Raw genomic sequence first — 25,411 nt, 5'->3', positions numbered from 1 at the left:
ACTCTTGCTTGACACAGGTCACAGCAGGTTACCGCGTCCCCCCCATCCAGCGCGCAGCTACTAGGACTTGAAACGTCGGGAATAAATTACCTACTTCTGAGTCTGGTATTTTCTAAGTTTCCACCATTATGGTTCCCGTACACACACACACACACACACACATGTTAAGGGTATAAATAGGTGGGAGGTTTTCTCTTAAACATGTGTCATTAGACGTGACAGCTAATTCAGTATTTTGTATTTTCTTTAAGATATTCTCCTTTTCCCGCAACATTATCTTAATCTCTGTTTCAAGTTATGAGATGATTTCTCTATAGGTCATCTGTGCTGCCATATCGCGATTTCGAAGTTCATTGACTCATCTACAGTGGCGTGGAAGTGGGATTTTGGTCGTCTCGTTGGAAGAGATGGGAATGCTGGCTCTGCGGGCCCGTCCCGTTCGTCCTTATTGATGATTGGCTGGTTACAGGGGCCATGTTACCTTCTCATGGTGGGCAGTGCTTGTAAATCTAATAATTGAATGTTAAGATTTTGTTCCATTTCTTTGATGTTTAGGGCTTCCAGGATGGCGTGCGTCCGGACATGATATGAAGGTATCAGTGTTTTCTGTAAGTATTTGTCTTGTTAGGTTCACTTGGTGTTCCTGTCGTAAATGGATTCTTGGGGCTCCAGACGAAACATAGTAACTGAGATGTCTGCTCAACTTCATACTCGTCATGCCGACATAGGTAAAGGTTTCAATCGTTTACAAGTAAACGTTTACAAGTAAACCAATAGAGTACATGCGACTGATGAAAAGGTTTTTTCTTCAAGTTTGGGTAATGATATAGGGCTAGTCTTCTGGTTTTTATAGTGTAACACTAATTTTTTTTTTTTTTATCGGGATTTGTAGTTTTGATATTTCTTTTTACGTTTTCTTTTAGTATTATCTTTTTCTTTATATGCCGAAGAGAAATAGGCTCTATAGTATATCTTGATAACTTCTTTATTTCTCTGTGGTATCTCGATACAGTATCAACTTAGTAATATATTATAAAAGCCAGAAAACTAGCCATATATCATTCCGAAATAACCCAAACTTGAAGAGAGAGCCCACTTATATATTGTCTATTTACTTGCAAACAAACTGTGCAACCCTCCACTCCACCTATGTCGGCATGACGACTGTGAAGTTGAGCAGAACGTCACAGTTGTCATGTTTCGTCTGGAACCCCAAGAACCCATTTACGGTAGGAACACCAAGTGACACCAACAAGACAAATACTCACAGAAAACAGTGTTATCTTCACATCATGCTCAGGCGCACTCAGTTCCCTCATCCTAGAAGCCTTAAACATCAAAGGAATAGAACCAAATCTTAACATTCAATCATCAGATTTACAAGCATTACCCAGCATGAGAAGGAACACGGCCCCTGGAACCAGACAAAATCCCGCCTGTACGCCACTGAAAAAGATTCGCTGAGGCTCGACAATGCGATATGGCAGCGCAGATGATGTCCTATGGAGAAATCATCTCATAAATTGAAAAAGAGATCAAGATATAGTGGAAAAATTAGAATATCTTAAAAAAATTATCAATTGTTGAATTAGCCATCATTTTCAATGACACACACACACACACACACACACACACACACACACACATATATATATATATATATATATATATATATATATATATATATATATACGGCTAGGGTGCAGTTAAGTTCCCTTGTGTGGTTGCTATTTTGCATACCTACAAAGTAAAACATTTATACATCTAATCACAATACATTTTCATTTTCCTTGCTTAAAATTCACTTCATGCATTTATGTTTGCAGGTCTAATTGCCGGGCAATAACAACTTAAACTAAGCCATATTAATAAACATTCCTGTGTTTTTGTTTAAGGTGGATATCAAGAAGATGGCTTTATAGAAAAAGTGAGAACAGAGTCTGACGCGAAAGACAATGAAGCCCCTGCAGTGTCTCACTTGGCATTCAAGTTCGACCGCTTACATATGCTCGAAGATTTCTCATTCCCTGACTCGGACGAGACGTTTTCTGTTACGGCGAGTGCTGATCCGTTCTCTTCTGCCGATCCTTTCGCTGAAGCCTTTGCGACCGCGGCGGTGGCAAGTTCTGATCTTAAGACCTTGAGTCAGTTCTTAGGGGAATCTTCTCCCTCTTATCTTCCCGATGAGACTTTGGGGAGAACAGTAGAGTTAGGAGAGGCTAAAGAAACCTCTCCTCACGATATGATCTTTGCCACAAGCGACGAGATCATCGGTTGTACAATTGTACAGAAAAGCCCAACTAAATCTTTAGGAAGCCTTTTTCTGGATGAAGATCACACTGTAAACGCACTCTCGGGGGCAAATCTCTTCGAAAATGAACTACAGACGACGCTTTTGGAAAGAGACCAAGCCGACGAGGAGTCGACGAGACCAGAATCTAGGTCAGATCTAGATATCGATTCCAACCAAAATGTAAACAAAGAAACGACTACTCTGGTAAATGTTGATGAAAAAAGCGACAATTCACAACCTTCCGAGACAACAGCGGATGAAACCCAGAAAGAAACCCTTCAACCTGTTCAATCTCCAATAATTAATGTTTCGTGGACAACAAATGAGCAAAGCCTTCAAGTACAAGGAGAGGGACGAGATCTTATTTCTAGTGATATTGGTGTAGACGATGCACCTCAAGTCCAGTCGACCCCAGCCCAAGTATGTTCGTTTCTCGTGGACATTGATCATTCAGAAACAATGTTACCTAATAAGAAAGAGTCGGTTGTGGACTACAGCACGTCCAATCTAATTTCGGGTCAGTTTTGTGATCTACTCGGTTTGGATGACGCAAGCGAGGTTAATTCAGGATATGCTGTATCACAGAACTATTCTAACCAGGATGTGACGTTCGCGGAGGGGTCATCTCTTTTGGACAACGATTACGCTTCTCAGGCTACAGATTCAGGTAAATTAAAGTTGAACAAGAGTTTAAGGTGTCTTAATGATATAGAGTTGGATTTAGATGCTTTAGTTGAGGAGGAAAATGATGGAGTTGAAAGTCCACATGATTTTGACAAGCTGTCGGGGAGTCAAGAGAATCTCGAAAGTGCTGGATCGATGACAGAAGAACTCAGCATGACCAAAGACAGCCTGCAGACGATTGATATTACTGTCACCGACATACTGAGTGATTCTGCCGAGAAACCGAATAACTCAGTTGAAAAACAGAGCGATTCTGTAAGTAGGCTGAGTGCCTCTGCCAATGATGAGGTCAGTGGCGCTGCCAAAGACACGCTGACTGACTCAGCAACCGACAAGCTGAATGAATCTGTAATCCCCTGGATTGATTCCGAAGAGGGCCAAACGCCGAATAGTGGCCTCGACGACGAGTTGCATGGAGAAGTGATTGTGGCTGTTCCCAAGATCTCTCCTGCGATTTTGGTGACGGGTACTTGCCCAACCTACGACGACGAGGTCACATTCGGTGACGACGAGGACGAACTCGACGACGATGATGACGAACCTCTAAGTTGGAAAGCTCCTTTGAAAGGTCCCAAGATCTTTATAACGGCCGTGGACGACATGAACGCAGAAAACCAACTCAACAAATTGGAGAAAAGTGAAAAAGAAACACAGGACACGACCAGTGAGACAAGTTTCGAAGTCAGTGCTGAAGAAGTGCTTGCTGGTCTCACACAGGTACACACTGAAGTAAGCAGCATCGATTCAAATGAACATAAAGAAGGGTACGATTATGACATGGAAACATTGGTGGCCTCTATAATTGAAGATGGCGAAGAAGAAGAAAACGAGGAGAAAAAGAAACAAGTGGAAGAAGAAATGGTAATAGGGGAGAGTTCTGAGGTAAAGGAAGGGGCTCAATGGAGCCCAGAAAGTGATTTGGAGATAAGTGAAATGGACGTTAAAAAGGAAGAGAAAACAAGAGATCAGGAAGAGGACACGCCCGAAAATCCAGACCTAAAATTGGGAACCATTGAGAGCAATTTAATGAAAATTATTCAAGAGCTAGACTTTGAATTCGAAGAAGAACTGCAGGATACGAGCAATGAAGAAGGAATGGAGGTGAAGCCGTCTGGAAACCAAAAAGACCAAGAGAAAATTCCACAAGGAAGACATGAACTGGAGACGGACTCTGAAGGAGGAAGAGAAGAAAAAGGAAATGAAGAAGAGACTGACGTGGAAAAAATGGAAAAGGAAATGACTAGAAAAGAAAAGAAGGTAGACAGTGTGGGACTGAAAGCAAATATACTAGAGGAGACAAAGGGTGATGACGCGGAAGAGGTTAGGAGCTTTGCAGGAAAGGAAAACGAAAAAGTGGAGAAAGGAAATGAATTTGACTTTTCGGAAAGAACAGAAACTGTGGTCGAAAGAGTTAGAAGGATCGAAGAAGAAATGAGAAGGAAGGAAGAAGCCGAAAGAAAGAGAGAGCAGATAGACCTTGCGCGATTAAGAGAACGATATTTTGGCTCGAGTGATGAAGATGATGAAGAAAACGAAGAAGAAACAGATGAAAAAGAGAAGAAAGAAGACGATGAAATAAAATATGAAAAAGAAAGGTTCACGTCCGAGAAACTAAACGAAAATAAAGAACTGGAGGATACAGGGATTACCACTACATTGGAGGAATATGAAACACGTCCGACTCCAACATCTATCAAAACAACGACCGCGGAAGGCTTTGCACAGCAAATTGCATCAACCACTAAAGCCCCCTCGGGAGACAGTGTAGCGAGTGGCACACTTTCACCTCAACACGCACGTAAAGCAGAAGCTAACAAAGATTTCTTTTCTTATGCCACTGTTCCTTCTAATACAGGCCTGGAAACAAAATGCTCACTTGCTGATCTAAAGGGTAAAGATTCAAATGATGAAACACCTCCCCTTACGCGTGTCTTTGGTAATCAACCAGACGATAAGGATGAAGCATCTCCTCCCACATCAAATTCCGACGTATCTCTCCCTCCTCCACTCCCCAGCACAGGCCCCCCTCAGCGCACCCGAACTGAGGAGATTGATGAAATAATCGATCTGTTTGACAAGATCATTGACACTCATTGCGGGAGCACAGACAGCCTCTCCTCCGAGAGGGAGCTGTCCTACATTGCAAGTCAAGTGACATACGCTGAGGCTACACCTGAAGCCCCTCCGAGTACTGATCCAATTAGTGCCCCCATCGGTCTAAGCGAAGAAGGGGATGCGAGTGAGCCCAAACAACAAGATACATTAATCAGGGAAAACCCAGAGGAGGAGCAGTTGGTGTTACAGGCTTCCCACTCTCCTGACCAGTCCAGTAGTAATCTTGCCTCCACTGGAGGGCGAGGTGAAGTGGTCGGGAAGGACAAAGAGGGAGATACTGTATCAAACGAATCTGATAATGATAGTAGTGAAACTGATAAACAGACTGGACGTAAAGTGGTTCTTAGTGACACGATCTTGCACACTCTAGATGCTGTACCTCGACCAATAATAAGTGATTCTACTTGCCATGGCATTCATTTGAAACAAATTTCCAGTGAAAAAATTGAATCAGCGGAAAGAAACACGGTAATTTCCTCATCGTCGACGGAATTGGGAGCATGTCAAGATCAGAATGATCAGAAAACCAGTGTTGTTGTTAGCGGAAAAGGACAAGAAGCTTCTGAAATCCTTGATCACAAACATCAAGATGCTGAACAACACGACTTCAATCACGATTTAGTAGGGATAACTTTCGAATGGCAGCGTCAGAATGGATTGGCTGACCAAGAAAACGGCGCCCTCCCTGGCTCAGTGCCCGATGGCTTACATACGCCGACGGGCAGAACCCCTTACCCTCCAGATTACATGTTCCAAGCAAGCACTCCTGAATTAAAGGAGATAGGTCTTAGAGACTACACCCCAGATATTTCAACGTCTGAGCTGGATGGTAAAGAAAGTACTCTTTATGAAATTTCATCAGAAATTTTTGAAGAAGGTACTATCGATCCCAAGAAAGAAACACCATCCTTTACGTCTACGCCGAAAAATGATACGGAACTGGTACAAGAGGATCCTCAAGAAACCATGGTATCACCTGACCTCTTGGTTGATATACCGCAAACTCTCGAGCAAAGAGAAGTTGACTATATTATCGACAATGAAACATCAGTAATCAAGTTCAAGCCAACTACCGTCAAAAGAAAACAAGCAAATCTTAGCCTTTTGTTTGATTCAGTGACGCCGAAGATGTTCGTTCCCCCTTCCCTTGCCGAAGAAAAGTTGGACTCTGGACCTGCAGCTGGAGTCTGTGCTCATGAGGAGGTTTCAGCCATGGTTCCCGATATCATTGAAATTCCGCCCCCGGCAGAAGAAGCTGTGGCTGACGAGACCTTCAAAGTAGCAGCAAGTCCCCAGAACGAAGATATTGCAAATGCGAGAACAGAGTGGGTCAAGCAAAGCTTTCTTGAACAGATCCACGGATTTCGTAAATCATCTTCGATGAGCTCATCCGACGAGTCTCTGGAGGGAAGGCTGAAACCGGACGCCAAGTACGAGCCACGTAAACCAGAACGTAATGCCACTCCAACAAAAGATCTCGTTTCTGCAAAGAAAATGTTTTGGGATTCCATGCTGAAAGAATCTGACGACGTAAAACCCAAGAGCTCAGAAGTTAAATCCAAACCAACTGCTTCAATTGATGACCTGTTTGATGCAAATGAACCAATATCATTTGAAGAATTCACCCCTCGCAACCTCGAAGATGAACCCATACATATGAGTGTTGCACCTCAATTAGAAAAACCGATCACAAAAGCTGAAAGAAAAGAAGATCAAATTAACGAGGAAGTTGCTCCAAGCGGTCTCGTTGGGAAACTGAAGCAAGTGTGGTCATCCTATTTCGTCCAGCCTAAAGCACAACAGACTAATCCTAAGCTTGCTCCAGAAGATCTTGTTGATACGAGTGCTGAAAAATCTGAAAATCTTCTCACCACTCATGAGGAAGCCTCTGATAAGTTCCATCCTGATGGTCATGAAGGAAATCGTATCGAAGAATGTTATGCTCCTGCGGGAATCGTTAAAAGGATGACCACCACCTGGAATTCAACACAATCCTCCTCCTTGACTGCGACGATACTCAAAACTAACGCCAAGGAAAAGAATTTAGGTAAACAATTGCATGTTATCCAATCCACACAAGAGAAAACAATATCGGAGAAATATGACATACTGTCGGTAAACGCTAACGAGCCTCAGGTCGAGGAAGCTGGCACAGAGACCAGTGACCTCGGTGGAAGTGTAGGTACACAAAAATGTGTAGCTGAAGCCTTGATTCTTGACGGGGGCGGCCAAGACTCGGAGAGTAGTACAAACGTGATGGAACCTGGCCGGATTATACAATTCGTTACAGACAAAGAACGTCTCGAGAAAACCACACCTGCATCTGCGAAAGAAAGCGATGTAACTGAGAACGACAAAATAGAGACAGGGACAGTAATGGTCGGGAAGAAATTGTGGGAAGAAAGGGTTGAACGGAATACGGTAGCATCAACAGAAAACAGTGTAATAGAATCTCAGGGGAAAGACATTAAAAGCTCAAGAAAGGAAGCTTTCAGATCGATTAAAAATAGAAAGAAAATGCAACAAGACTTTTCAAGAGCCAACGAACCTCATCCCAAAGTCCTCCTACGGCAACAAAGTATGTGCATATCAGAAAAATCTGTCTCTGAGAACAAACAACAATGGGAAAAGCAAACTTCTATGGGAGACCCATACCTAGTATGGAAACTAACAAGAGAACAGAAAGACGAACTAGAAGAAGTCGAAGACTCGCCGATAGCGGAGTCACAAAACGCACAAAATGACTTTTCTCTTACTGATCAGGTAATGAACGAAGCCATCGAAACGGCAGACACCAGGGTAGCGTCTACAATGATGGGAAAGACGGTAGCAACGCAACAAGTGGAAGACAGAGACAGAGATTCCGAGGGGAGTGTTGAACTTACTGGCAAAGTTGAAGAAGGGAGAAGAATGTGGGAAACAATACAAAATATGACTCAAGACAAGCAATACGAGACTCCACAATCCCAAGGAGAATCTCAATGTGGGGAAGACATCGTAGAGTTAGCAGATGAAGACAGTAATAAGCTTTCGGCTGCCGTTAATAGGGGTCCGAGTGTGGAAAAGATTTCTAAGGGGACCGTCAAAGAAGGAAAAGACTTGTGGGAAAGGAAGAAAGAGGAAGAAAAAGACATAACAATGCAAATAGAATATTCGGACAAGAAAGTGTCTGGGAAGCAAGCTCTTGAACCTATATGCACAGATGTAGATGGAGGTGAAGTCATTCTACCTGATGGAAAACCAAGTAAGAGTAAATCCTCTACCCATTCAACTCAAGAAGTAGAGCAAAAGGGCAGCGAAGATTGCGTTAGACCTGGAACTGTACGTGATAGTTTAAAGGTTTGGGAGCAGCAACATGAGCCCAAACTTGAAATTTGTATGAAATATGATTACAAACAAATCTCAGGAACACCATTACCCACTCCACGCCAATCAAAAACAAGTTTACAAACATGTACTAAAGTACCCGATGAAAAATATTCATCATCCGAAAAAACACCACACCAAACGGCAGGAGACACTTCAGACACTGGGAGTGAATCGAGTTTAAAACTAATTAAGAAAGGAACAGTGACAGAGAGCACCAAGAAATGGGAACACATTGCTGAGGACTCAAAGACTACGGAACGCCCACTGCAGGTCTCTAACACTTTGGAAATCGATGTGGATGAGTTCAGGTCTCACGGTCTGGGTAACAAGAACAACGTAGAGGAAGACTTGGGACACAAAGAATCTATGATAGAGGATGAGACTAAAAGTATAGATGATATGGAAATATCAGGTCCAGGAACTCCAAGGTCAGCTCAATGTTCACAGGTAGGGCCTGAGACAGCGCACCACATTCAGCAACATGAACCAGTCACGGACATAACTGTGGAGGGCGACGAGAAGGGAATATCGATGCCTACACCGGAAGTCGAGGAGGAAGGACATCATTCGACCGACAGCAGTGATGAGGATTTATCAAGGAAACTGAGTGTCAAGATTGCTCGCGGAACTGTGGGAGAAGGACGAAAAATATGGGAAGCCAAAGAGGTTGAAAATAGAGTGACGGATCATGTACACTATGACAGACACGATGATGCAGCAATTCTCGAAGGATGTGGTACATCAGAGGACGGGCTGAAAAGAGAGTTAAGTATAAAAATTGCTGAAGGGACCGTTGGTGAAGGTAGAAAAATCTGGGAATTACAGCACCAACATAAAGAGGAAGCAAAGGGTCCAGCAAACAAGTCAACCGAGTTAAAAGGCGACGTTTTCACAAAGACAAACGTGGAAGTAAAAGGAGACAGTAATTCTAAGCATGATGTCAAACAGCCCCCTAAAGATATTCAAGAAAGGGTATCGAGAAGTCTAAGTGTAAAGATAAGTCAAGGAACTGTTGATGTAGGGCGAAGAACGTGGGAATCTCTTGAGGAAAGAAGAACTATAGAGCGTAAAACTGTCAGTGCAAATGAACTTGAGCATGCGCCAGAAAAGGAGGAATATCATGTGGATTTAGAGAGTGAGATTTCTGATAAAGGATTAGACCGAAAACTAAGCGTCAAGATTGCCCAAGGAACTGTAGATGAAGGAAGGAAAATCTGGGAGTCCCTTCCACATCACAAGGGCCACGCTGTGAATATAACAAAAGACACAAGTGAAGCTAAACGGGATTATATTATTGCAGCTGATGTACAAACAAAAGATTCGCAGCAAAACAAAGAAATAGACCAAAAGAGTATTATAGATAAAGCTCTCGAAGAAGAGAAAGATGAACTTGCAGAAGAAACCATTAAAGGTTTAGCACGGAAGCTGAGTGTAAAGATAGCGCCTGGAACAGTTGATGAGGGACGAAAAATGTGGGAGACATTGGAGGAGGAGGGCATTACTACTAATATAACTCTGAGTAAAGCAGACGTCCTAGCGATACCTGAGCAAATGTATCCGGATACCGACTCTCCTACAGAAAACTCGGAAGTGTCATCGTCTCGTGAGAACTTTGAAGATGACGACCTCAATGAAGAAGGAATGGGACGAAAATTAAGTGTCAGAATAGTCCCAGGAACAGTGGATGATGGTAAAAAGATATGGGAGTCCCGTCAACAAGATGCACAGGCTTCATCAGTTCAAGTGACAGGAAACAGTCACACAGAACACACTCCTAGAGAAACTGAAGAGACTAAGGAGAGGAAAGATACTGGACAAATACATCCAGATATCGACTCTCCTACAGAAAACTCGGAAGTGTCATCGTCTCGTGAGAACCTTGAAGATGATCTCAATGAAGAGGGGATGGAACGAAAGCTTAGTGTAAGAATAGCTCCTGGAACAGTTGATGAGGGTAAAAAGAAATGGGAGTCCCGTCAACAAGATGCACAGGCTTCATCAGTTCAAGTGACAGGAAGCAGGCACACAGAACACACTCCTAGAGAAACTGAAGAGGCTAAGGAGAGGAAAGATGCTGGACAAATGCATCCAGATATCGACTCTCCTACAGAAAACTCGGAAGTGTCATCGTCTCGCGAGAACTGTGAAGAGGACGATCTTAACGAAGAAGTAATGGGACGAAAGCTTAGTGTTAGAATAGTTCCTGGAACAGTGAATGAAGGTAAAAAGGTATGGGAGTCCCGTCAACAAGACGTACAGGCTTCATTAGTTCAAGTGACAGGAAGCAGTCACACAGAACACACTCCTAGAGAAACTGAAGAGACTAAGGAGAGGAAAGATACTGGACAAATGCATCCAGATATCGACTCTCCTACAGAAAACTCGGAAGTGTCATCGTCTCGTGAGAACCTTGAAGATGATCTCAATGAAGAGGGGATGGAACGAAAGCTTAGTGTAAGAATAGCTCCTGGAACAGTTGATGAGGGTAAAAAGATATGGGAGTCCCGTCAACAAGATGCACAGGCTTCATTAGTTCAAGTGACAGGAAGCAGTCATACAGAACACACTCCTAGAGAAACTGAAGAGGCTAAGGAGAGGAAAGATACTGGACAAATGCATTCAGATATCGACTCTCCTACAGAAAACTCGGAAGTGTCATCGTCTCGTGAGAACTGTAAAGAAGACGATCTTAACGAAGAAGTAATGGGACGAAAGCTTAGTGTTAGAATAGTTCCTGGAACAGTGAATAAAGGTAAAAAGGTATGGGAGTCCCGTCAACAAGACGTACAGGCTTCATTAGTTCAAGTGACAGGAAGCAACCACACAGAACATACTCCTGGAGAAACTGAAGAGACTAAGGAGAGGAAAGATACTGGACAAATGCATCCAGATATTGACTCTCCTACAGAAAACTCGGAAGTGTCATCGGCTCGTGAGAACCTTGAAGATGATCTCAATGAAGAGGGGATGGAACGAAAGCTTAGTGTAAGAATAGTTCCTGGAACAGTGGATGAAGGTAAAAAGATATGGGAGTCCCGTCAACAAGATGTACAGGCTTCATTAGTTCAAGTGACAGGAAGCAGTCACACAGAACACACTTCTAGAGAAACTGAAGAGGTTAAGGATAGGAAAGATACTGGACAAATGCATCCAGATATCGACCCTCCTACAGAAAACTCGGAAGTGTCATCGTCTCGCGAGAACTGTGAAGAGGACGACTTCAACGAAGAAGGAATGGAGCGAAAGTTAAGTGTCAGAATAGTTCCTGGAACGGTGGATGAAGGTAAAAAAATATGGGAGTCCCGTCAACAAGATGCACAGGCATCGTTAGTTCAAGTGAAAGGAGGCACTCACACAGTACACATCTGTACAGAAAATGAAGAGACTATTGATATGAAGGATAATGAACAAAGGAGCAGCACTCTGACTGAACTACAGGAAGACCAGGAAAACAATAAGTTACAAAAACAACTCAGTGTGGACTTTAGCGAGGGGGTAGTTAACATGGGAAGACAATTATGGGAAAGTTATCACACTGAGCCTGTTAAGGCTGAAAAACAAGTAAAACTTCCTATTAGTACTAAAGATGAAATGCAAGAACGAATTGTTGCCGAAGAGAGATCTGAACATTTTGAACAGACTTCTGTTGAACTTAGTACAATCAAATCACATCAACACGAAATGCCCACTGATGAAAGTACAACTCAAGAGATTAGTCAACAATCGACAAAAACTATAACTGCCGAAACAACTTCAGAAAATGATGGTTTTATTATATCAGAAGGGTCAGTAACGAAAGGGGCGAAAGTGTGGGAAAATATTCAGCAAGATAAATATGCAGCTATAACCAAGGTTCTAGCTTCAAAGCTGCAAAGCCAGAGACCCAGCACACTATTTACTGAAAAACCATCAACTCCTAAAACAACTCCGCTGACTTCCGTTCTACAATCTCCCGTGGAAGAAGCTACCTCTCTAAATTCAAAGAAATCAGAGGCCGATGAACGTTATGACTCCGAGCAAGATCAAACCACTATAAGACCAACTCGCAATCTTGTTGCCTCTAAGAAAACATTTTGGGATGAAATGGTGGCAAAAAATAAAGAAGAAACTCGTAAAAAGCCTGGAAGATATTTGCACTCCAGTGACAGTGAAAATCTATGTTATGAGCAGCTAAGAAATGACTCTTCTTATATTACAAATCGCACAGATTCTGACGTTTCCCACCCTGAGGTTTCAGAAAAGGCAGAAGATTTGTCATCGCCACCAAAGGGGAAGAAAGTAAGTAAAGGTCCAAGTTTCAAGGTTCAGAAAGGCTTTGTAAAGGCCGGCAAAGTAGTGTACAGTAAAAAGAGCAGTGAAATAGATTCTTATCAGGTATGGAAGATGACCAGGAATAAACAAAATGTAGCCCAAAATACGAGGCTTCAAAAGAAATCCCCCCACAAAGAGAAGTCTGAGACCCAAGGCTCCATCATACACCAAGATGCAGAAGAGGAAGACAAAGAAAACATAGGAAAGCCTGTGACAAGAAAAATTAGTGTTAACATCACCATGGGCATGGTGAAAAGTGCTCTGGCAGAGTTTGAGAAAGAGACCTATCTATATCATCAGGGGAAAGAAGGACAGAAAAGTGTAGTAACACGTGCTGTCAAAGAACGGAAGACCCAGGTGAAAAGACTTTTGCCTACGGAAAGCCGATCGCAGAGACGCTCCCCAAGGAAAACGTCTTCCATTTCCAGCAAAGGTACACATTTGCGAAAGTCAGATGCCAGTGACCACCAAGAAGAAACTGAGGAAACAGTCTCTCGACAACGAGTATCGAGGAAAATTAGTGTGAATATCCGCAGGGGAACAGTGATGCAATGTAAGAACCACTGGGAAAAGACCACTCAAAAGCAACAAACAGTCCTAAAGTCTCAAATTACACAGAGCATAGTACATTATACTAAAACAAGGGCCACGGCTGAGTTGAAAAGACCCGCAAAACCTGTTGTTGCAGTCAATGCAGAGAGCAAAAAGGGTCATCGGCAAATCACAACTGTTCCCATTCCTGGAGAAAGGTCACAACGTACTAGTCATGTTGCTGAAAGGAACAACGAAGCTCGCAGTCCCTCACAATTATCTGATCTCCTGAGGCCTCTAACTCCTGAAGAACTACAAGAGGGACTCCAAGAAATTCGCGGAAAGGTTTCTTTACAAAAGCAACGATTCTCATGCCAAAGTCCAACCAGGCAAGATGGGCTAGAAGAACTTCGAAGTTCGGCAAGCTCTCCTCTCTCAGATCTCATGAGGCCACTTACTCCAGAGGAGTTAACAGAGGGACTACAAGAAATAAGGGGGAAAGTATCTCTTCAAAAGCAAAAATTCACTTCAAGTCAAACTACACATCAAGAAGTCGTAGAAATGCGCGTTTCCGCTTCTTCACCGCAATTCGACTTAATGAGGCCTCTGACTCCTGAAGAACTATCAGATGGTCTTCAGGAATTAAGAGGTAAAGTTTCAATGAACAAACGTCACTTCGAATCTGTTGGCTCGGAAGAACGACTAGAGGAAATCCATACATCAAAAGTGCAGAGATTACCGAGCAATCCAGATTTACAGCAAGAGTATAAATCGTCTATTTTCGGTAGAGTTAAGGAAGGGAAAAGCTTATGGGAAAATAAAATCGAAGAGAGTAAGATAGTAAAGGATGATAAAGTGGCTCACAAAACAACTACTGTTACACATGTTAGTTGTGAAGAGCCAGTTTTTTCAGAGGTCAGAACCGTGGATGCACACGGAGACGTAGGCACGCCTGTGCACCAACCACATTTGGACGATGAAAAAAGTGGGAAGGAATCTAATAAGTTCAGTGGTTCGCAATTAGAACAGGACAAAAATAAGTCACCTGCACTATCCAAAAAAGTTTATGTTCTACACAATACTTTAGACGGTCAAATTCACCTAGAAACTGTAGAGGGAAATATCGAGACCAAACCAGTGAACACTAAATCGCACAAACTAACTCGAATGGATAATTTAGTGGAAGAGAACGCAGCGCCACCCCAAGAAAACGCGAGTCCGAGTCTCCCAAAGCGAACCAAGAAGACTTCATCCGACGGCGGCGTTAGCATTACGACGGAGAGCCCTAGCCCTCCGAAACGATCCAAAAAGGACAAGATCGCCGCCGCCCATGGAACAAAAATGGAAGGCGTCGAGAGTCCCAGTCCTCCGAAGAGAGCCAAGAAGAAATCGAAGATGGCCGAGTCTCCGATCACCGAGACTCCAAAAATTCGACAAGAACAAGATGATAAGACACCAGTCCCTTCCCCTAGGAAGAAGAAGCTGATGAGTAAAGGGTTGAGTGCAATGCCTCAAAGGGCAAGTAAGTATTCACCATTGTATTTTCCATATCAGACCTATGCCTGTTTTCCACTAAGATCTGTCAGAAAACCTATTTAGAATTGTACATTTATAGAAATCAGATAAACATAAGTTAGTCATGAACATTAACTTTGAAATCCTCCACAAAGTTTGTGTCAAAGAGGAATGGTGATATTTGGACACCACTCACTAAAGTGGCAGGAAGCACGTTGGCTCATTTATCATTCAGGACAAGAATGATGTTTCCCTTTCTCGCCACAAGTGACTCATGTCAACGCTTGGGAGTTGGGGGTTACTTGATGAAAGACCACGAAACGCCATAAAATAAGCAGAGCTGAGCGCGTTACTGCCGGACAGGTCGTGCGTTACTGAAAAAAATATATATATGTATACATATACGCATTGTATATACCTATATATATACATGTATATAATACGCATTGACGGAAATGCACTACCTGTCCGAGGGTAACGCGCCCAGCTCTGTAAATAAGGAATGAGGCATCACCTCTTGTGTACCCTGAAATATAATGACATACTAAACAGATTCATGCAATTCAGGTAATAATAATAGTAGTAATAATGATGCTAATAATGATAATAATAATAACAATAATAATAATAATAAAGAAAAAATTAAATAAAAAAAGATTACACATTGTGGCCTTGTTTGGCAATCTTTTTTTTTATAACAAATTGTGATGTTATGCCCTTTTCAACGTCCAGTATATTTTCTGCATCGTTTGTCATATATTACGATGTCTTACAGATTTCCCCGCATATTTCACATTAGTTGTTTGTTATCAGTTTGAACTAGAAAGCAATGTACTTCCCATCAATACAGTGCGTAATAGCACATGTTATTAAGACATGTTATATAATAGATCATAATGTAGAATGCTAAAACCAGTGCAATAATCTGTTACATGTTACTGCGCAAGTAAATTCCTTGAGGACAAACTAATCTGTACGCTTCGCTACACTACTTTCTAGTGAAAACTACCCACATTTATAGGCATTTATACGGGATCCATGTTAGTTTAACTTTTTAAAATGCCATCCACTAAACACTTGTCGTATTAACTCACGTTGTGAGGATAGACCGCATATGAAAGGTGTTACTTAGATCCGTTTTCCCAAACCCCATTTGGACTTTGAAAATGTCAGCGATGGGCTCGAGCGTGTGGGAGGGTTTTTACCACAGAGAACGGGAAAGACACATGCACCAAACACTTCGTAGGACCTACTGGTGACCACCTATATTCAATCCTGTCCTTTTAAGCCCAGAACTTAGTCCATCAAGCACTGAAACACTAACGTTGTCCAATTCTAATATGGATTATTCGTTGTCAACTACAGAGCTTCAGACGATTAAGCCGGGTCCACAATGTGCTTCATGCAGATCTGCATGTAGCAGGTGGCGGTGCTGAAAGCACAGCCTCACCTAAAAAAAAAAAAAAAAAAAAAAAAAAAATTGCTAAAGTGTTGCCAGCGCTAGGAGCAAGGAAATCATAAATATCTGTTGTCTGCAGGTGCCTACGGTTTTTCGTATTTGCTTACTTTTTGGAAAATTCGGTAAATTTAAAATTGTTTACCAATCTCGCAGCTGCAATTCTTATTTATATCACTGGATAGCTCCTACCATTCTCAGTATTTTGAATACCATAAATAAGTACAGCAAATTAAAAGTAACATCATAGATTTTTAAAAAGTTAAGTGTATTTTTGACGGGTGCTACCGTTGAAAATGTCCCTTAGTCCTGATGTTCCATAAGTAGGTGCTAGTTCAATAACTCTTATAAAATATTAGGTGTGGTTTCTCGTCCAATCAATGTGACTTGCAGAATTCTTTATATCGGAAAGTGCAATTTCTAATCCTCGACACTCCAACCAACGTTTCAATTGAATGTTAGAATAACTGTCAATACATTGAATATCTATCATGGCCCCAGGGTTATCGTCCTCAACAATAAAACCTTTGGAAATGGGTCGCATGTCGACATTGTTTACCCTTTTCAATGAATTGCGATTGTCCGCATCTTGGTAGTTTACCTAAGTGCCGATAGAGTGCGTGGTAACTGTAACGTCAACTTTGCGGCTTGCTATTCAATACACATTACTTATCTGCTCAGAATACACATTGCCTTTCTTTTTTAACAACCCCTCTCCCCCCAAAAATAATAATATAGTATATTATTTTAAGATATAATGATACACAATGACACCGCTAATAACCAATGTTACAATCCCATGCCCGTGAATGTTTTTATTCACCAGACTTCCCGCCATGAACCACGTGAATCAGACCGACCGCACGCTTCGTATCTACATCCTTTTCCCTTACAAATATAATGCAATCACTGGACAAACCACTTATCTTCCATCACATAAAACTAACCATATCACAATACACTCCCACCCCATACATATCTATAGAAATTTATTGGTATTTCCATACCATAATTAACAGTTCCCCCCAAAAAGTTCCTATAGTACATAATTTTATTTTCCTGGACTTTGCCATCCTTCTTCGTGCTCCTCCCTGTAGTCTTGGGGTCGGCATAAGTCTCCAATCTTCTCAATGTAGAAAATTAAATCAGTTGAGATTGGGGTATACATCACGGAAGAAAAATTGTCACACATACCTGTACGTTACGGGACGGTTGATCTTGTCTTTATGCCGTCGATTCTAACGCACTGAGCATTCCCCACACACCCCACCCGCACCCTCCACCCCCAAAGGTGTGAAAATTCCACTTAATTATATGACAAACCAAACACTCTCCTTAACACTACCCCCAAAAAATCCTAGAATTATTACTAAGCATGTGTACCGCTCTGAACACCTTCATAACAAAAGGATAACTGCTGTGTGGAAAAATAGTGTTCCAGTGTTATTTCCACTGTTCAAACGTCATTTCCTAGGCGTAAAATCTCCGTGCCGTCTTGTTTTGGCGAGAAAAAGAATAAATAATGGCTTTCATGCTGATAATACAATTGGATGATTTGTTCTTGTTTTGCACTATTGAATATCCACAACGTATTTTCTGCATCATTTGTCTTTGAACATGATGTCTTACACAATATTCCGCACATTTCACAATAGTTGTTTGTTACCAGTTTGAACTAGGGAGAATTGTACTTTCCAACAATGCAGTGCATAAAAACACATGTAATAAGAACATGTTGCATAATACTTCATTACATAGAACGTTAAATTCAGTACAATATAATCTGTGATTTGAATTCAGTACGCATTACTTACCTACTCTGACAATTTTTTTTTTACCACATTCAACTATATCACACTTCCGATACGGTGCCAATGATATATGAGTTTGTTATCATGACAGCTGCATTTCATTACACCATATTATGATAAAATGTAAAATAACTTGCGAGTATAAGTACTGTACAATCGACCCTCCGTTTAACGCGTTATTAGACCACGCCATTCATTGCATTGTCACGGCACCTCAAGTAGCAGTGAACTATGTTAGTTACACACAAAACTCAACCATGTACGCTTCAAACCGCAAGATCAACTTTGATCCTTTTCAAAAAGTATTGCTCTTTCCATAAGTTCAGCTAGAAATCCATATTGAGTTTAGGCTTTAAGATTCAAAAGTTCTATAAATAGTTATTTGAGTAATGCGCTACTTACCAGAGAGATATCAGATTTTTTCTGAGTGTGTAGTTGTCCAACAATATTATGAACTACGTAATTACAGGTAGTGAATGCTTCACTATTTACAAACCATGGTTTAACTGGCATAACACTAAGGCATCAGGAGTCTCACGTACTGTGCCTTGAAAGATATTGAATATACTAAAGCAAAATGTATCAGTGTTCTAATCTATTAAATTAATGATTAAACTGGTGTTCCAACCCCTTGCTCCCCAGATGATCTTCAAGGCTGTTATAAACAAACGCAAGCACTGGGTTAGTTTCTAATTATTTTCTTTGCCTTTCAACTAGATGGAGACTTCGATGAATCGCAGATGGAAACCCCTATATCCGAACCACAGCGGCCTCTGATGGGGGCACTGCCTCTGCGCATGGCACCTTTGGGTTACAAGAACCTGACGGTGGCCAGCGCCACCTCACCGCATAGCTCATGCTCAAGTAGTCCCTCAAAGTCCCCATACAAACGAACCGTCAAATACTACAACGAAAATATCCTTGAGACGCAGACTGACATGGATCTGACCTCGGAAATAGGTCATTACTTCAAGCAGTACAAGAAGAACTTCGCGGTGGCCAAGAACTTCTTCGAAGGGGGTGACGATAAGAAGACCATCTCCGGAGAGACGGAACCGGAACTGTCGTCCAAAGGGACGCCTGAGAGATTGCACCAAGAAGAGATTCCCGTGAAAGTCATCGAGCCTACGTCTCCAGTCCACCGAAACCGAATCAAGAGAAATAGCAAGGAAATTCATGACATAAGCTTCTCATACAACAGTGACGAGAACGACGAGGTGTTGACAGTGGAAGTGACCAACGAGATAGAAGATCACCTTCTCCAGAACGAGCAAGGTTGCCAGACGGACGATGACCTTGATTACGAAAACCGGTTGGACACTCCATTACCGGCTTCCATGGTGGACAAGGGGTGTCAGAGCGACTCAACCGACGGACTTTATGACTCCGACTTTAATGTGTGCGACAGCCAAAGCTATGATCTCGACGGAAACGTCTCAAACGTCTCCTGTGACCAGGGAGTCCAAGTTTCGGCCGACGACTTGATCCTGAATCCTCTAAAACGCAAGACCTCCCGTCACGCGTACGAAATTCACGAATTGCCTCGAATGAAGCGCCGTATACTGCGCCGACGACGAGGGAAGGGTGGAGGATCCACCCGAAGTCGCTCTCTGTCTCGCCCGACCTCTGACGACGAATCGCGGCACAGCGAACCGGAAAACCTAGACTCCCGAAGTTCAGGCTGGTATGACGGAGAACTAGGTTTCAGATCTGAACGCCTTTCACGCCATCAGAGATCTAACCCTGTTTTCGGGATCTTTAGCGGGAAGAGACGTGGGTCATTTGGCGGATTCTTCAGCCCCGGCAGGTTCGGTCTTTGCAACAGCACACCCCTGATCGAGTCCCTGAAGGACCTGGAGAGGACCAAGGCTCTTCCGTCCGCGTACCCGGCCCACTCAGACAACGGCCACTCCAACGATGAACTCGCCGATATTGACCACCGCGTCTTCCTCAGTAAAACACGGATACAGAAGGTAAGTTACTACAGAGTCATAATCAGGGTCATCATTAATGCCACTGTGTATGTGTGTTTGTGTGTGTGTGTGTGTATATGTGTGCTTTTGGTAAGTACACACAAACATCTGTTTTTATGATACTTTTCGGCATTTGCTCTTACACACTGTGAAGCCATCATATTTCCCTAAAATTTCCTTATATTTTTCCCCCACATTCTGTTTTGTTCTCTTCTCCAGAGTGTCTCCCGTTCTTCCTCCATGCCGGACTCTCCTTACTACTCCTCGGATTGGGACGAGTTGATTACCCTGCAGGATCTGCGTCGCATGGAAGGCAGTGGCATGGACGACCAGGAACCCGTACGCTTCGATTCCGTCGCATTGAACTACCGCGAAGAGCGAAGCTTCTACAGCAGTGACAACATCTCAGCCTCGGTGGACACACTGTACGATCTCATGGTGAACAGCCACGATCGGACGATGAAAGCCAAAGAATTCACTTTCAACGACCAAACGATTTCTTACGTCAATCAGCACTCGGTCATGACCACGACCAGTTCGACGACGATGCAACACCACGATGACGACGATTACGAGTCCGTTACCGACAACGCGTCACTTGCCGACGACGACGATGTGTCGTTTACGGCGGAGATCTCGAGTGAGCAGGTCGTGCGGGTCGAGAACGAAAACGTGGAGGATATTAAGATGGAAGACCTGGAGCCCTGGGAGAAGGAGGGTGCCAAGCTCATCCGAGTCTTTGGGCCCGGACTCTACAACGGCCGAGTTGGTGTCATGAATCGCTTCATGGTGGACACCGGCGGGTCGACCCAGGGGGAGGTGAGCTTTTGGTCATCCATGTCTTCTACCATCCGCACCTTTCTCGGTCAGATGATCCTCGTGCATAGCACACTGTCTTATCTCTCTCTTTCTCTCTCTTTCTTTAGGAGCGGATTAAAAGGGTGGGGGGTGGGGATCTCTGGGTGCCCCAGGGCTCAGCCCAAAAGAGAACCCATGCGTTCCAGATGGGGACAAGTGGGTCAGAGGAATGATCCAGAGAGGGCCCGCGATGACACCTGTAGTGTTCTGTAGCCAACACGTGGAGTGTCCCCTTAAAGACTCGTGACCGTCAAGTACAGGTCAAGACTATGGTCACCCCTTAGCACGGCACGCGTTTGATTAATTTATATTCACATAAATATATATATTCATTCCAACCCAGTGCCCAAGACTCAGAAACTAAATCACTCATTGGTCCTACCTTCTCTTTAATTACCCCTTTCTTCTGACAATCTCCATCCGCATACTTTCTCCTCCTTCTCCTCTCTTTTGAGTTCACCTTACTCCTTTGTTTACGCCTTCCACCTTCAATTCTTCATCAGTTCTATGACACCATTTCTCTTTCCCAATCCCTTTTCTATCTTCATTTTCCTTTTCTTCTTGTGTTTTACTCCCCCCTCTCCTTTTCCAGTTTATGATAAAGAGCGAAGCAATAGATCCAAGACTACAAACTTGCCAACAACACTCAGGACTGCAGGATGAAAACAGTGATTTCGGGGCTTTCCCATAAGTTTCAGGAATCGAAAGCTGTAAACGAAACAATAAAAGAGGGAAATCTTCTCTAACTTCGGCAGGTGGTGGTGGTAACGAGGGACGGCGATGGTGGACTGGGGAGGGACGATGTGGGGAAGGAGAGTTGCCGAAGTAAACAGATTAGTACGGCGCGACTACATAAAGTTTCATCTGTCGTCGGCGTCAGTCAAGGGTGATAGGGTTCAATATGCCATGCTTATGCAATGAATATGAGCCTTCTAAACATCACGTTCCTTTCCCTTCCAAGTTTTTTCTTATCTGTAAACTACATGAATCTATTGATCAGTGTATCTTGACTTGTCTTCCTTGATTATCACCAGACGATTTCATTCAGGTATATGAGCATTCTTTGCTGTGTACAGGATTAAACCCGTTTCTTTGCATCTGCTAAATCAGTCGGTAAGGCTTCTCTGCCTGGCGTTAAAGGATTTTATTAACCTTTTACGTGACGCCACAATGACATTCACTAACTGAAGAAATTCCTCTCCTTCCAGATGACAGTGACCGTCACAGGCCCCGAGGAGGGCCTGGTCCTTGAGACACTCGTCTACACCCTCAAGGGCCACCCAGGGATCTTCGAGGTCCACTACCGGGTGGTCAAACCCGAGCGTTACCACATCAGTGTCGAGTGGGGTCGGTGTCCCGTCGTCGGCAGCCCCTTCGAGTGTGTCGTCGTCGAAGAAGGCGATGACGGCGCGGACGTCGATGTGTGAAAGGGACTCGCTCTTCCACGGACTCGTGGGGGTGGAAGTGGCTAACCCGGGACTCGCTCGTGGAAATGGAGCCGTTTCCATTCGTTCATCATGTTTAGAACTGATGACGACTTCGGAAGTGAAGTGACAAAATCTGTGCCCGGAAGGAAGGAAAGTAAGGAAAACCAACATTCAAACTGGAAACACAGCGACACATTTGGTAACTGAAAAATGGATAATTACATATATATACATATATGATTATGCATATATGTATATAGAAATATGTGTGCATGTTTGAGTATATGTACAAAGGCATACATTCATTTCATGCCTGGATATGAAACGATATCAATCCCTGAAATGAACAATTACGCATTTCTAAGAGATCATCGGTGATGTTTCCGATGCATTCAGTACTTAACGTTCTAAAAAAACAAAGTCTTGTTTCGTGTCAACCGAACGGACAAAAACCCGCGACACTCCTTTCCCGTGAAAGTGAACGTTCAATCGGGCGGCCGCGAGAGGTCGTGAGAGGTCGCGACCCAACCCCTGAAGTCGTCCTCCGGTCCTCAGAGCCTGACGGAGTAGAGGCCGGGTCTTCGCGGTTTCCTCCGAAGGAGAAGGAAGAGGAGGAATGTCCTGACAGCCGGTACTGGAACCGGTAAAAGGTCTGGACAAAGTACAAAAATCAGAGAGCTGGATTGTGCACCACGCAACATCGGGGACAAGTAGTCAGAATAGAACTCCAATGTTATTAAATTGCCTGAATGTCGTGTCTGTCTTAACAATATACATACATATTGCACACACACACACACACACACACACACACACACACACACACACACACACACACACACACACACACACACACACACACACACACACACACACACACACACACACACACACACACACACACACACACACACCACACACAAACACACACATATATATATATAGTACATACATTACATGTGTGTGTGTGTGTACGTATGCGGGTATGTACACAACGTGTTTCTGCGTTTTGTATACTCTGTATTCTATTATTTTGTACCTAAGCCTGCTTCCATGCTACACGTCCGTGGATACACTGGGTTCATACATGTGCGTCAGATTCGCGTGCTCCTGTTCCTGTCACGTGTGAATATATACATACATACACACACACATACGCATACACACACGGCATTACCCATAGATCGGTCATACGAGCTCTGAGCTCTCTTCTGGGAGGGAAATAGCTGTCGGCCACGAGTCCAACACGTGTTCCAAAGACAAAGGTGAATAACACACATGTGTGTATATATATATATATATATATATATATATATATATATATCTATATACATTTGTACACATGCACATAACCTGGAGTAGCGCATTCTATGTGTGCATGTATGAGTCTTGAGGCCTCTTAGTTTCTCCGGAAAATGAATTCACAATTCATTATTCATATTTTATTGAATGTCCCCATTATCTGTGTATAATTCGCTGCCCCGATAATATCCCATTCCTCTGTAAATTTCCTACAGAGTTAATTCTTTTGTGTACATTATTTACATAATCTGCGCGCATGCGAGTGACTGCGCGCAGACATGACGTCATTGTATTCCTTTTCACAAGCACACGTTCAGGTCACCTAACGTACACGCTTCGTCATGTGTACACTCGCTCCCACTATGTGCACATGTCGACTGGTGTACACAGTTTTGATTAATAATGGCTCCATGTGCGTGGCATCAATGTGTACATCGGCTCCCGCATTTCTATGTATGTTTCCATGTCTTACACGCTGGATCCGAGTGGGTTCATATTGTTGCTTTTTTGATATATTAAATAATATTGATCACCGAGTCCTTTCGTTCAACCTTTCAGTGCTACTTTTGTAACAAGGTCGTCAGACCTTATGTCGTACCTGTGATGTGGGAGAAAAAAAATGTTCGAGACATTTTTTGCATCAGCTTGTAAAACGACATTGCAGCGAAGTATAATTGCAATTAGAAAAGGAGAATATGTTTTCATTAACCGTTTATGATCTTGGGTGATCTTGCTTAGCCATTTGTCCGCCTATTCAACTATGAATTCATTCATTATTCATCCACTTGATAATTCCCTTCATTCATTTATGTTGCGGATAGCTCCACTGCTAGTTCGAATCCTTTATGGTTTCCTTGTACTTCCGCCCGTTTCTAAAGCTTCGCAATTTATTTTTCATATTTGACTCTTCCTGTAAATTCTGTCAAAATCTTCCTGCAACACTTTGCAATCTTCCTCATCCTCTATACTTTTTACGATAATTGTTTCGTCTGCAAACAAGTTAATACAATTTGTCGTTCCTCCCATTAGGCCATTTACATAAAACAAAAGTATCAATAATTATTCTTGAGGAACACCTCAGTTTAATTCTCCTCCATCCACATTGATGTCCCGTCCCTTACGATTGTTCTCATTGTTCGGGAAGTTTCTAATCCATTCCAGGTTTCAGTCAAGTCCTCTGAAGGCCATTGATATCCACAAAAGCCGTTTGTGTGGCACCTTGTCAGAGACTTCCTCCAGATTTAGATACACATTGTCCGCTTACCTCTTTCTTGCAGTCCATCTCCCTGCCTTAAATTAAAGCTTACCAGATTTCTGATACATGATATTTCATTTCTGAATCCAAAGTCTTTGTCTCCCACAATCTCTGGGTCCACTACATTTTTAATCCATTTGCTTTTTCACAATTCTCATATAATCCAGTTGTCATACTGGTGTGTGTGTGTGTGTGTGTGTGTGTGTGTGTGTGTGTGTGTGTGTGTGTGTGTGTGTGTGTGTGTGTGTGTGTGTGTGTGTGCATGTGTGCGTGTAAGAATTCTGCTGGGATTACCATCCATGGCTTCCTGGCGACCTGTTTGCTCTTAGTTGTCTGTCGGGAGCGGGTCAGGGTCAGGACCTAGATGCATAATGATCTTTCGCCTGGTGACCTAGGGTCACTAATTATGATGCTGAAAAGAACACTGACGTAATAGATTGTGAATTAACTTTCCTCGAAGATGGAAATAGCATCAAAGAATGCGAATTATATTTTCTTGTGGATTACAATG

At 42.9% G+C, this 25,411-nt stretch overlaps 1 protein-coding gene across 2 annotated transcripts in view; it reads left to right on the top strand.

Annotated features, from left to right (window-relative positions):
• Positions 1–24,177, top strand: part of LOC143040641 (uncharacterized) — a 73,199-nt gene extending 49,022 nt beyond the window's left edge. For both annotated transcript variants that reach the window (XM_076211857.1, XM_076211858.1), the window contains 4 exons: positions 1,896–14,825; positions 18,803–20,058; positions 20,278–20,877; positions 22,125–24,177. In XM_076211857.1, the coding sequence (XP_076067972.1) occupies positions 1,896–14,825; positions 18,803–20,058; positions 20,278–20,877; positions 22,125–22,343 (15,005 nt within the window). In that variant the 3' untranslated portion in view covers positions 22,344–24,177. The remainder of the gene's footprint in view (positions 1–1,895; positions 14,826–18,802; positions 20,059–20,277; positions 20,878–22,124) is intronic.
• Positions 24,178–25,411: the final 1,234 nt, after the last annotated feature.

The sequence above is a fragment of the Oratosquilla oratoria genome, chromosome 29 (genome assembly GCF_046742065.1).
Source record: "Oratosquilla oratoria isolate Oo_2021 chromosome 29, ASM4674206v1, whole genome shotgun sequence".
Lineage (NCBI taxonomy): Eukaryota > Metazoa > Arthropoda > Malacostraca > Stomatopoda > Squillidae > Oratosquilla > Oratosquilla oratoria.
The sequence above is the reverse complement of the archived record's forward strand: the minus strand, read 5'-3'. Positions and strand labels throughout refer to the sequence as shown.